General features: G+C 41.2%; 1 protein-coding gene across 2 annotated transcripts in view; it reads right to left on the reverse strand.

Annotated features, from left to right (window-relative positions):
* LOC143808613 (zona pellucida sperm-binding protein 2-like) overlaps nucleotides 1-10,060 on the reverse strand; it is a 28,675-nt gene extending 18,615 nt beyond the window's left edge. The window contains exons 1-9 of one of the 2 annotated variants that reach the window (XM_077291467.1): nucleotides 9,899-10,060; nucleotides 6,645-6,703; nucleotides 6,482-6,574; nucleotides 3,092-3,219; nucleotides 2,870-3,013; nucleotides 2,556-2,639; nucleotides 786-956; nucleotides 581-677; nucleotides 217-440 (exon numbers count right to left, since the gene is read on the reverse strand). In XM_077291467.1, coding sequence (XP_077147582.1) covers nucleotides 217-440; nucleotides 581-677; nucleotides 786-956; nucleotides 2,556-2,639; nucleotides 2,870-3,013; nucleotides 3,092-3,219; nucleotides 6,482-6,574; nucleotides 6,645-6,703; nucleotides 9,899-9,915 — 1,017 coding nt within the window. In that variant the 5' untranslated portion in view covers nucleotides 9,916-10,060. The remainder of the gene's footprint in view (nucleotides 1-216; nucleotides 441-580; nucleotides 678-785; nucleotides 957-2,555; nucleotides 2,640-2,869; nucleotides 3,014-3,091; nucleotides 3,220-6,481; nucleotides 6,575-6,644; nucleotides 6,704-9,898) is intronic. The other variant, XM_077291465.1, reaches the window with a different exon arrangement.
* Nucleotides 10,061-13,803: the final 3,743 nt, after the last annotated feature.

Consider the following 13,803-nt stretch of genomic DNA (forward strand, 5'->3'; position numbering starts at 1 on the left):
AGGGTACACATCACAGATGTCAAGTTTATCAAGTCTCAAGTACAATTAAGTGTATAATTTTCTTGTTAAATGGAGGATGTCGAGAATGGACCAAAAAAAATAAATGGAGTTTTATTGAACGGAATTTCCAAGGAGCACATTTCATAGTTTCAGACCATGACAATTCATCCCATCACTCAGGATCAGAGAATTTTAAAGTCAGGTTTTCTGAATTACCTTATAATATCCTCCCTCAGCCCCCACTGGTATTCTTATGTTGGTGGCAGTGTTGCTGTCGACAATCTCATATTGTCTAGAAAGAATCTCCGCGTCCGTTAGATTTAGAAGGTCAACACCGAACTGGATAAGACTGTTTTGAATAGTTTTTGAACCAGTGAGAAGCGGCGATATGTTCTTCTGGACGGACCATACGATCGAGCCGCTCACGAACCTCACATCATCTACAGATGGAGTGAACAAACAAACAGTTTAGGAGACCCAAGAGTTGGGTATTGGGGTGGAAGCTGTGAGGAACTCCATTAGAACATTTAAAGAGACTTAAAATCATACCATGACCTAGTAAGATAAAGTTGAGACTCACCCACTGGGCAGGCAATGGCATTATCAACCAAGTAAATGAACCAGCGCTGTTTGTAGAAAAGGGTAGCCCTTACAGTTGAGAAAGTCACACCGTTAATCTAAAAATTGAAAATTCGACATTTTTACTTTGAGTATAAAACTAAAGGCCTGGAAGATTAGAGTTGGAAATACCCCAGAGTGTTTTTTTTATAATTTTATATAGTTACCCTTTGAGGCACAGCTTGACTAGCGTTGTAGGGTGCCCTCAACAAGACCCTGGATTCAGTGGTGTTAATCCCATAACCAATGTCCTGTGCGGCATCGATCAGCATTGTGGATTTTAGAGTTGAAGACAAATGGAAAACCACTTGCCACACCGACATCAGACCGCTGACTGCCTGAAGGACAAGAGTGATAATCAAAGGAACAGTAGTTTAGTGGTTCCTGTACTTTTCAGACCCAATCTTGCTTGTGACAGACAAATATTTCCATCATTTAAAAGTTAGATTGGAATACCGCCATTTTTTGGTGATTAAAGGGAGACCATGTGATATGCATTGCAAAAGTTGTTAGCATCATCCTTCTCTAGCAGAGACTAACTATTCTTGCTCTGATGATGCCATGCATACAGGGAAAGTAGAAATGAACCTTCAGTTCAGGCAAGCCACTGGCTAGTGGAAGATTACATGGACAGTAGGTTCTAGCACCGATAGTGTCAGAATGCTAGTCAAAGTTTGAGAACCAGGACAGTTCTTGACGCTACACTAATGCACAGTTAAGAGCAGTTTAACCACTCAGCTGCAGTCACATGCTGACTGCAAGGATTAATAGGTAGAATAGGTTAAGAGTTCTGTAGTGCTACATGACAGATGTGGGAAAAGTGGCTATCCTTTAAAGCATTGTGGCAGATTAGGTTTTGTACACTTAAATAATGAGTATATACCCTTTAAAGTTTTTTTTATTAAATTCGATCTATTTAAAATCAGAAACGAACATACTACTGGACATGACAAGAAATGTGGCATAACAGAACATCGTATCCAACGTCCATCATGTCAAATCTAGAAAAGGAACAATGGACAGGTGAGGGATATTGTTTATTTGTTTTATTACAGGAGACAAGGGATTCTAAAGAATGGGAGTTGTACTCGCCTGTTTTTAGCTAAAAAAAATAAAATTGTGTTTTATTTCAAACAAAGACTTTATACTTGCTGTGTTTACCATATGACTATAGGATTAGTAATGGATTGGTGTCTTAGACATCTCCATCACTAGTCTGTGGGCTTGATGTCACCTGACAATACAAAGGTGACATCAACACCACTTGCCACCATTAAAGGGAAAGTGGGAAGAGCCAGGCAAAGTGCCTGAATTTGTGAATTTAGATATGCCCTTTTGGGGTGGGGGAAATATTCATGTAGAAAAAAAATGCCCCATGCCATTTTAAAATAGAAAAAATTAAGAAAATATGGAGTGGGGACCCCTCTATTCTTGATAACCAGCCTTGTTGAAGCTGACAGCTAAGGGTTGCAGCCCCCCAGCTGTGAATTTTGCCTGGCTGGTTAACTACAGGGGAACCCAATTTTTTTTTTTTAATTTGTGGCGCCAGCTGATGAATAATCCCAGCCGCTCCTGCTGTTAGCAGCAGGCGAAGGGTGATTGGAGCAGTAGTCCCAGTAGCTGACACCAGAGGTAAACTTTATACTTCTGATCACAGGTTTGACCTCATGCTGTCATTTTACAGCATGGGAACTGCTGCTCTGACGGTGGTGATTTTACAGTGCTGTCATGCACATCAACCCAATCAGTAACACTTCCTCTTGAAGTCCATGTTTGGTGTCCTTGCCAGAACAGTAGATGTTCTGTATGATGCTGATCTTCACTGTTTGGGTTTGCCCATCTCTAGTAGGGTGTTGTAATGCATGTCATATCGGCAGCAGGAATTGGACACTGGCTAGGGATGACAACCACACAAACTACTTATATTCTGTACTTACCTGGGGGAATGCAGTGGACCAGTCCTCTGGCTCATTTCTGAAGACTCCCTCAGAAATGACTGGAATTTTCCTTCTTACCGACACCTGCAAGAACAAGTTTAAAAGTTCTGGTCCCAAAACCACCAGCACGTTATTAATTCAGGATACAATGCTACAAAGAAAAAAAAAAAAAAAAACCTATTCCCCACTGCAGTCACATCAATGGCTACCAGAAGAAATCTATAGGCCAATGAGGAGACCGCTGACCATGCCAATAGCGGTCCAGATTCCACATGACTATACTGCAAAATAGAGCCATAAAGGAAACAGCTCACCTCCATGTAGTTCGTTTCACAAATAATTTCACGTGGGTTCCACACATACGGGCAGCTGACTACCTTCATGTAGCTCAATGCATTCACCATATCATGTCTGGATGCGATCTCAATCTTCACAGATATCGTGTAGTAGGTGTCATTCTGTAGGACAAGTTAACCATCAATCCAGCTTAAGAAACTTAAGTAGGCCTGTGCCTGGAGGAAAGCCTTGTATCTTACCACAATCTGCACATAACAGCTGTAGAAAGATGTCCGGAAAGTGATGTTCCCCCAGTCGTCATAGGATGTGGTGTACCCACACTTTGTGGCCACAGCATCAGTGATCTCATGGGTCATGCCAGCTGGGTCTGCAACACCACTTGTAAGGTTTAGTTCATGAAAGTAGTTCTAGGCAGCATAGCTATTCATTTCACTTGCACAGCACTATAACTTTATACAGTGTCCCAATTGGGGCTCAAACCATTCACCCCTTCTCTCCCATCAGTATGTCTTTAGAGTGAAATGGAACCCATGCAAACTCCTCGCAGATGTTATTTGATGAAATTTGAACCCAGGACACCAGTGCCACCATGAATGTTTTGGCTCTCAATAAAAATTTACTGTAAGTGCCTTCTTACTGCTCATCAAGGGAGTCAAATTAGAGTGAAGAACTGAAAGGACCTTACCCAATCTTTAGGTTCTTAGCCTACCAAAGTACAATGGCCAATAGAAGCCTACAAACACAAGCTGATGGTGTGGAGGCTTCCACTGGGTGTGGAAAGGGCTTGGCTACGGTTACATGGATATTATTGGACAGGACACCATCAGAACATGAAATACATTGTATTAAGCAACGAGATGCAAGCCCACCATAATTGAAAAATCCCAATTTGTATCAGTTTATACAGTCTGAAATATGGCAAATAAAATGGGGTACCCCTACCTTACCTCACTAACCCATCAGATTGTTTCAACCCATGTACATTCTGGCACACTACTGAAAGTGCTTTGAGGGTAGGGAAAGTTACAGCTAGTAATGCAGAGATCCAATGCACCACCACCTTATTGCATATACAACAGCCAGTTACGTTTTCTGCAGAGTATGGGGAAGGTTGGGCAAACCAATGGGAGTGGTCAAAGACAGGAAAAATGCAAGAGATGGATGCACCAACTAGGAATGGTCTATCCTTTGTGCATAGTATGAGAAGACGCAAGGTAGTCTCAGTGGTTGAATATACTTTGATCTGAAAGCAACACGGTATCTTGTCTTACAACATTGTAATTAGTTTGGGTTACACTAGAGATTGAGACATTACTTTAGGATTTTTAAATCCGATCCATTACCTTCTCTGCCAGTGGAGACGTGGTGCAGATTCTGGTATGTTTTATTAGTTCTATTGCACTTTTTTTTATCGAACTGACCAAGTGTGATCTAATCTGGGCAAAGGTTATTGTGGAGAAGGGAGGGGGTGAGCCATGATAACAAGATGCACAATTTGTGTTTATCTGCTGTATATAGAGGTGTTATCAGTCATTGTACAGGAGGAGGTGAGCTGTGACATCACCTATTGTGTATGGCGGATCCTGTGTCATCTACTGTACAGAGGTTGTCACCTGCCATTATAAGTCTAATGGAAGCCCTCCCTTTGCAAAATACAAGGGGGTCTCATGAGAACACAGACCCCTATGGTTTAACAAAGCCAATTTAGTCTATGTGGGTTCAGTGATTTTACAAAGTTTCTGAAAGGGTTAATAGAATTCCTGATTAAGCTGTGCCATGCATGAGCACGTTCAAACTGTTTTCTAGATTGCTTGCCGCCTTTTTCCTCTTGATTCTGATTGGCAAAGATGAAAAAAAAATATATGAGGGAAAGAATTTGTATATAAATAACAGCTGTTTCTTCCTGACAGGAATGAGTCTGACCCTTAGGGCTCATTTCCACTGGCGAGGAAAACGGACGAGTGCAATCCAATCGATTTTTTTTTATCGGATTGCACTCGGACCAATGTTATTCAATAGGTGTCTTTTCATTTGCGATTTTTCTCTGCCGAAATCGGACTGAGAAAAAAAATCGCAGCATGCTGCGATTTGCTGCGAGTCTCGGACGAGACTCGCCAATGCAAGTCAATGGGTGCGAGAAAAAAAAAAAAAAAATAGCACAGCACTCGCACCATGTGAGTTCTGTCCGATTTTTACGCACCGGTGTCCTTTGAAAAGCCGTCAATTCAGCGCCGTGTACAGTAAAATCACACTGACAGGTTAGAATAGACTAGATATATACACATAGAATGTGTATATACACATACATATGTCAGTGAGACACCTATATATGTATATTTATATTTAATGCAGCGCTAGAGAGCATAAAAGCCGCTAATTCAATTGCCGGCTTTTGCTCTCTCCTTCCCAAACCCGACAGGATATGAGACATGATTACATACAGTAAACCATCATATATCCCCTTTTTTTGCATATTCCACACTACTAATGTTAGTAGTGTGTATGTGCAAAATTTGGGCGCTGTAGCTGCTAAAATAAAGGGTTAAATGGCGGAAAAAATTGGCGTGGGCTCCCGCGCAATTCTCCGCCAGAGTGGTAAAGCCAGTGACTGAGGGCAGATATTAATAGCCAGGAGAGGGTCCATGGTTATTGGCCCCCCCCTGGCTACAAACATCTGCCCCCAGCCACCCCAGAAAAGGCACATCTGGAAGATGCGCCTATTCTGGCACTTGGCCACTCTTCCCACTCCCTGTAGCAGTGGGATATGGGGTAATGAAGGGTTAATGCCACCTTGCTATTGTAAGGTGACATTAAGCCAGATTAATAATGGAGGCGCGTCAATTATGTCACCTATCCATTATTAATCCAATTGTTTGAAAGGGTTAAAAAACACACACACGATTTAAAAGTATTTTAATGAAATAAACAAACAGGTTGTTTTAATATTTTATTGCATATATCTACTCTATTCTAACCTGTCAGTGTGATTTTACTGTACATGGCGCTGATTTGCCGGCTTTTCACAGGACACTGGTGCGTAAAAATCGGACAGCAATACAGATGTCATACGGATGATGCGATTAAAACTCGCATGACACTCGCATGACAATCGCATACGTTACATCCGTTTTTTCAGTCCAGATTACGGACCGATTTGTCTCTCGCCAGTGGAAATGAGCCCTTAGAAAGAAGATCCTGCCCTCCCTCACTATTTTCTTTTTTCTTATGTCGCGTTTAATTTGTGGGAAAATCGCCCGGTTTTCTGGGTGGATCGGATGTTTTGGTCATTTCAATTCAGTTGATGGTTTTATTATTTATAATATATGAATTGATTAATTTATTAACGGTAACCCAAAATAAAATGCCATGGCCATTATATTCCATAACTAAAGTTGTTGTGAGTTTATTTTATTTGAGTAGGTCTTGTGTTACCATGAAGAGACATGAGGGTTCTGATCAGAATAGGAGGTATGAATAATGTGAAAGCTGCAAGAGTTCTGCATTTTATGTAACCCAATTTTTTTTAATTTTCCATAGACATGAAAAATAAAAAAAATTTAACAAAACCAGCTAAACAATAATTTTCTGGTGAAGTTTTAATGGATTTATTCACTTGGACAACAGCTTACCAATTGCTGAAAATCTGACATATTTCTTGAAAACATTTCGTGCAGGTAAATCGAGCTGTACCAGGGACCGCCGGCAGCTGGAGATGATGAGATCTAAAGAAATGCATCTGTTTAGTGGTAAAGTCATCTCCTAGGCCCTGGCAATGGTAGTGGAGGACGATACCTGAGCTTGTGCCTTGTGTGCAGACTTCAGTGGCCAAAATAGATGTTAGGAACGCTAACCTGCAATAGCCAAAAACAGGAAGATGTAACCTTCCCCAGAGAGCACTAGTTCCCAACCTAATGCCTTAGGCTGGAGTCGCACTACCGTATAACATGGCCAAGTGCCATGTGATAAAACATCGCATAGCACCCAGCCCAGTGTTATTTTATGGGGCAGCTCAGATCTGCAATTATTTTCTCGTGCCGATTCACAGCGAGACTAGGCTCACTCGCACCCATACAAGTCTATAAGTCTATGGGTGTGAGTGACATCAGGAGCAGAGTGTCATTAGCACATCACATCCGATGCCCTCTCATCAGTTGTGATATGCTAGTATGACTCTGGCCTTAGGCTGAGAAACCTTGGGCATGTTATGGTGGGTGCCGTTGAGACTGCAGTTTGGAAACCAGAGCCTAAAGGGGCTCCATCATAGATACATGGAAGGCTTCTGATGAGTCAAGACAGCCAACACCCAGGATGCCACCAAAACTTGTTGGAAGATAATGTCACAAGAGTAGCGCCTCTGCACTAGTATCCTGCAGCCTCAGACCTCCTAGTGGTACCTCACCTGATTTATTTGATCATGACTAGTGATCGGCAAAGTCCTGGTCTCCTGTAAAAAAAACAAAACAAAAAAAAAAACACAACTGTATCCCTCAACTGTCCAACATGCTGTAATTCATATTTGCAAAAATTGGTTTTCAACCTAAATGGTGCACGGATGTGACTGTCCAGGCTGAAAGCCATAGAATGAGCTGCTGCAAGGGTAGCATCTGTGAAGTCATTGAGGTTACCACAGGTCACCAGCTGTGTTCCCAACTCACTTCAATGTGAGCCAAGCTGATGAACTGAACTGCAGTAACCTCAGTGAGATCACCATTAGCACCATGAGAAAGTCTCACTGTGCTGAGCTCAGTGGAATTTCTTACGGTGCTAGCAGTGATCTCACCGTAGTTCATCAGGTCGGCTCACATTGAAGCGAACTGGGAATGCAGCCTCAGTGACCTGTGGTAACCTAGATGACATCACTACTAGTTGCAGCAGTTCATTCTACTGTGGTTTACAGCCCCGATGATCACATCTTGGCACTGGCCAGGTTGAAAACAGATTATCACTGATATGGATTATGGCATGGGACGGTGTTCTTTTTTTTTAATAGGAGACCAGGGCTTCAATAGAATTGGCATTAGGCAAGTGTACCTTCTTTTTAAATACATTTTTAAAACAATTTTGATTTCAAATAAAAGGACTTTATTCTGGGTGTTTTTATTGACAATATGACTATGTGGATAGTAATAGAGAAGAGACTTCTAGATGCTTCATTACTAACTGCTGGGCTTAATATCACCTGAAAATACAAAGGTGACATTGACCCCACTTTCCACAGCCATGTGGAAAAACCGGTAAAACACCAGAATTGGTGCAACTATTAGATGCATTTTTCTGGGGCAGCTTCAGGTTGCTATTTTTAGGCTTATTCAGTTAAAAACCAGAGTGGGACCCCTCTATTGATAACCAGCCATGGTAAAGCTGACAGCTGAGGATTGCTGGTTATCAAAACTAGAACAGACCCCATACTACATTTTTTTTATTTTTTTTATTTATAGCGCTGGCTGATTAATACTCCCATTAACTGCACCTGCTCTTGCCATTAGCAGCAGGCGTAGACTGATGGGGGTAGTACTCCTGACCACAAGTAAACTTACTGCCGGTCACAGTTGCTGGCTTACACTCATTTGACAGAGTGGGAACAGCAGCACTGATCATCTTACTGCTGATTAGAGGCAGTGTTTGCTGCACTGTTATGCAGAGGATAGTGTGGTAAACAACGAGTGTCTGGGCCCCCTATCTTTCTTTAAATGTTCAGCCGAACCTGGACATACAGAAATGCAGAGATGTTTGCATTTTAACCCATGACCAGTTTGGATGCACAGCCAATAGTCTAGCTTTACAGAAAACCCAAATATTCTCTTTTCTTCCTATGGTTGTTTGCACCAAATTGGTTGTAAAGCCAACATAAATAGCAACTAACATTTGTTAAAAAAAAAAAAAGAAAAAAAAAGTTACACTATCTGTAGTTGAGATATTACCTTGCAATAACCTTTTGCTGAAGGGATGTAGCGTGTCAAGTAAACTAACATATATGACATTTCCATAATAAAAAGGCTATTGGGTAACCAGGGGGGTATCTGGTACAAATGGACCAATTGTATCCAGTATTGAATCCATCAATATGGACCATTCAGAGCATAACAGTAGGTATTAGGTGGCACAAGTCCTTACTGGGGTTACCAAACTTTTTTGGTTATGGGCTTAAGAATTTACAGGCAGGTAGTTGCAAACTACCTTCCGGTCCTGCCTGGCTCTGATCTCAGCCTACTCAGCTCTGTCAGGACTGCCGATGCGGTTTCCAATGGCATCACATTGATACAACATCTGCTTTTTTTCCGCTCTACTCTGTGGATGGGGCATCACTGCCTTCATTATGCCGATTTAACATCTCTGTACTGCACAATGTTGGCAGTGACGCTCCATCCACAGAGCCGCTATGCTGACATGTCAAAGAAGCAGAAATTCCAGAAGGAACAGTCCGCGACCAGCACAACAGGCATGTAGTTAGCAGCTACCCATCAGTTCTTAACCCAATGGGGCTAAAAAAGAAAATAAAACAAAAAAAAAAAAACACAACTTAAACATCCCAGATCACTTGCTTTAAAGGGTTTACAATTACCCCCCCCACTAAAAGTTAAGAGGTCAGGGTGGTGGCTAAATCAGCAATCAAGAATGGGGCCTACAGAGCTCATCTGAATGGAGTACGGGGTAAAGCTGTAGTCAGACCACTGGCAATTAGGGAGATAACCACCCCATTTAGGAGTAGAAGATAACTTCTGAATGAATTCGTTTTTGTAAGTTGCAGACACTTCTCATCCCCACTACATGCTGGGGGAATATGGTGGGGTCATAAGTGAGTCCTACAAGCCTAGAGCAGACATCTCAAGCAGCCTGGTAAAGTCATGATGTATAGATCATAGAAGCACCATCACTCACTGGTGGAGTCGAGCAACAAGACTTGTAGGATCCTGGTCCAGTGGACATGTCAGTAATCTGTGGCCACCAGACCAATGACCTGCAAAGCTCCTACTGATAAGCAAGCCCAGGAAAACATGGCCACAGAGAAATCCTAGAGTCCTGGCAGTGACATGCCCACTTCTTACCTGAACAGTAATGTCATTTTCTCAGCCAGGGACCTGTCAGGTAGAACCAGACAATCCCCTCACAAGACGTTACACTAAGTTACCACAAGAGAAGCGGAGAGCGTCCACACGTCATACTGCGCTGCTCTCCTCTGTGACTAGGACCAGGCAGATACTACTGTGCGGCTGCTCCCGGCCAATCTCCTATATGAAAGCACTCACCTAATTGACCTAATTACTAAATGCTGCCATAGATTATCCTAATTAATGAAGGCCCCCGGCCTTATGTTACCAATAACTGCTGAGCACGACTAGTGGCTTCTCTGGTAGTGTCAGAAAGGCCGCGTTTCCATGTAGCATCAATGCCGCCATTTTCTGTGAGGAAAATCCACTGCAATAAAGCGTTCCAGCAAAAGTGGAACCCTCAGCCCACTGTGAAAAAATTCCAGTGGAAAAAAAACCATGTACTTGGGAGCCTAATTGGTATGTTCACACACTGCTTTTTTTTTTCCTTTGCAGCGTCTGTTTATTTCTGCATGGAAAACGCATAATGGTGACAGGAAAAATTACTGAGTGAAAAAAAACACTGAAGGAATTGATATGCAGCAACGCACATCAGCTCAAAAAACAATCGTGTGAGTGGGATTTTAAAAAGTTTATCCTCCACAAAAAAAAGACGTCTGTCAAAAAGTGGTCAATATGTATTTTACTTGCGGATTTTACCTCAGAGACTTGAAAAAGATGAGGAAATTTGCATATGTGTTTTTCCTTTAAAAAAAAAAAAAATCGGACAGCGCTCCGATGCCGACCGTGTGCTCTCCATATTTCACGGATTATATCATAGGAGAAGCCTCCATCTTTTTTTTCATACATGCTGCAGATTTGGCGCAGATTTCACCCTTTCGGCTGTGTTCACACCTTCAGCATTTGATACGGATTTTACGTGGATGAGTTTTAACTTATTCTAATCTACACGCTGTGTATTTCTGGGAGCAGAATCTGATCCAAGTTTGTTGTGTTTTATTTTTTAATAAGCGCAGATTTTAATCGTTGCAATGGGATGGAAGAATTTTGCACAAAATCTGCAACAAAATCCATAGCAAAATTTACATATAAAATGCGCAGATACACTAGGAAAAAAAAAATCTGCAACCTTCACTGCCAAGGATGAAACCATGTTGACATCTTAGCTGGTCGGGCCTCATTCAAATGTCAGTTTTTTGATGTACGAGAAAAACGGAGCGAGTTTCATCTGAGTTTGGTCAGAGCTTCCTCAGTTTTTTTTTTACTGATGAAAAATAATAAAAGAAAAGTTCCTCCACCTTCTACATGCAGATTTGCCGTGGATTTCACCATTTGCATCATCAAAAGGTGAAACCCGCAGTAAAGATCCGCAGCATTGCCGCAGGTCAATTTCCAAGAAAAATTCCGTACTTTTTCTGTGGATTATGTTTACTAAAACCTGCTATTGTAATGATTATCCACTCAGAAAAATCTGCAGTGCATCTGTCATGTGTGAACACACACCAGAGCCTGGGCTTCACAAAAATATTTTCTGGTGACAATAAATTTTTTTTTTTTTTTTTCGCAGGGTGAATTTTGATGCTTTTTTTCACAGCCATTATCATAATTTTTAAGGCTATGTTCACACTGTGCATTTTTGCAGCACTTTGTTGTGCATTTTTTTCACGCAAATTTTCAGCAAAAATTTACCAGCAGAGTCTAAAAGATTTCAGAAATTTCATACACACAGTTTTTTTTTTTCTGACTGATTTGTAAAAGAGCAAAAAAATGCTGAAAAAACCTTGCAAAGAACGCAGGTATCAAATTTTGCTTCGTTTTTGCTGCCAAAACCTGATGAAGTAGAATCAGAATTTTTTTCATGCACTAAACTTCATCAGCACGCACAAGAGACAAATGTACCCTGACAAAACCGCAAGAAAAAAAACACCAAAAACGCAGCAAAAACTAAGTAAATCATTCTTTTTGTAAGCAGCTTAAACTTTGCATTAAAAAAAGCTGCAAAAAGGTAACGTGTGAACATTGCCTAATACATTTGTTGCAGATTTTCTGTAATGTTTTATCTGTTTGTTTTTTATTTTGCAAAGTTTTTTCACAATATTTTATCAGTTTTTCTATTTGGTTTTATTAAAAACAGTGAATTTGGTACAATTTGGTAACTTTCTGCACATCCCAGGAGTGGCCACAGTGAGGCAGCGCTGTCCCCTCTTGACAAATTTACTGTAATTTTTTTATAATTTTTTTTCCTTTTAATTTTTTTAAATATTTTTTGTTATATATTTTAATATCTTTGCTAATCAAATGCACAATTATTGTATCCATGAAAAAATTGGCGCAAGTAAAGACCTGATCGTACGTCATTTATTCTTTTGGGATCACAACATGCCACGTGTGGATTTTCTGCAATATTTCCTTCTTTTTCAGTCCTATAATCTCATATGAATTTACACCGATCCTTTCAGTGTTTTTCAAGCATTTTTCACCCATTCAAATAAGTGAGAAAAAAACGCATAAAAACGTATGCAAAAAAAAAATGCTTATTTTACGCAGTGTTTACCTGCCAACATTCTGCTGAGAAATCTTTTGAAAATACTCAGTGTGTACGATACCCTAAGTGAGGCTCCGTTCCCACGAGTTTTTGATGCTATGGATTTTCTGCACCCGTTAAGTGAAATAGGTCGCGTAAACCGCTGATCCTGGGAACATAGCCTTAGGGCCGTACACACTTTGCGAATTTGTTGCTTTTTTTGCTGCGCAGATTTCCTGATGCCAGTGCATAAGAATCCCGATGTATGATGCACATGTCCCTTATTTATGCCGATTCGTTCAGCGTTTTTGCTGCAGTTTTCACCCATAAGGTTATGTTCACACATTGCCTTTTTGCTGCTTTTTTAATGCAAATTTTAAAATGCGTTTTTCAGAACGCAGCAAAACCTGATACCTGTGTTTTTTGCTGCGTTTTTTGCACTTACTCATTGTTTCCTATGGGTGAAAAAATGCTGCAAATACGCAGAAAGAAGTGACATGCTGCAGTTTGTAAAAACCCAGCAGTTTTCCAAATCAGTCAGGAAAAAATAAACAATGTGTGCAGGAGATTTCTGAGATCTCATAGCTTTTGCTGCTACCGTAAAATTAGCATTTTAAAAAACGCAGCAAACACGCAGCATGTGAACACATCCTAAGGCCGGCGTCACACTCAGCGTATGGAAATACGGTCCGCTTTTTACGGCCGTAATACGCAGTAATTGTCCCAAAACACTGTTCCATATTCAATGCGAGGATGCGATTTTTACCCACAAATTTATCCGTGTGTCATCCGTATGGCTTCCGTACGGCGATATACTAGCTGTTTCCAGCCAGCTAATGCTCGGCACGCTCATTGCTATCTAATTAACGCTGCTAGTGATTAAACTAAAGTAAATAATGACAACATTCAATAGCGCTTACGCAGGTGGTAAATTAACTTAAAATGAAGTTAATAACATTAATAATAATTAAAAATCAGAATAATACTAATACATTTTATTCACAGTGTAAAATCAAAAGCAAACTGGATTAGTGTGGTAATGTGTGAGTACGGAGCCTCGTGTGGTAATGTGTGGGTACGGAGCCTCGTGTGGTAATGTGTGGGTACGGAGCCTCGTGTGGTAATGTGTGGGTACGGAGCCTCGTGTGGTAATGTGTGGGTACGGAGCCTCGTGTGGTAATGTGTGAGGACGGAGCCTCGTGTGGTAATGTGGGGGGGCGGGATTATGTGTGGTAATATGGTGGGGGGTGGGATTATGTGTGGTAATGTGGTGGGGGCGGGATTATGTGTGGTAATGTGGTGGGGGGCGGGATTATGTGTGGTAATATGGTGGGGGGCGGGATTATGTGTGGTAATGTGGTGGGGGGCGGGATTATGT

The sequence above is a fragment of the Ranitomeya variabilis genome, chromosome 2 (assembly GCF_051348905.1).
Source record: "Ranitomeya variabilis isolate aRanVar5 chromosome 2, aRanVar5.hap1, whole genome shotgun sequence".
In the NCBI taxonomy this organism is placed as follows: domain Eukaryota; kingdom Metazoa; phylum Chordata; class Amphibia; order Anura; family Dendrobatidae; genus Ranitomeya; species Ranitomeya variabilis.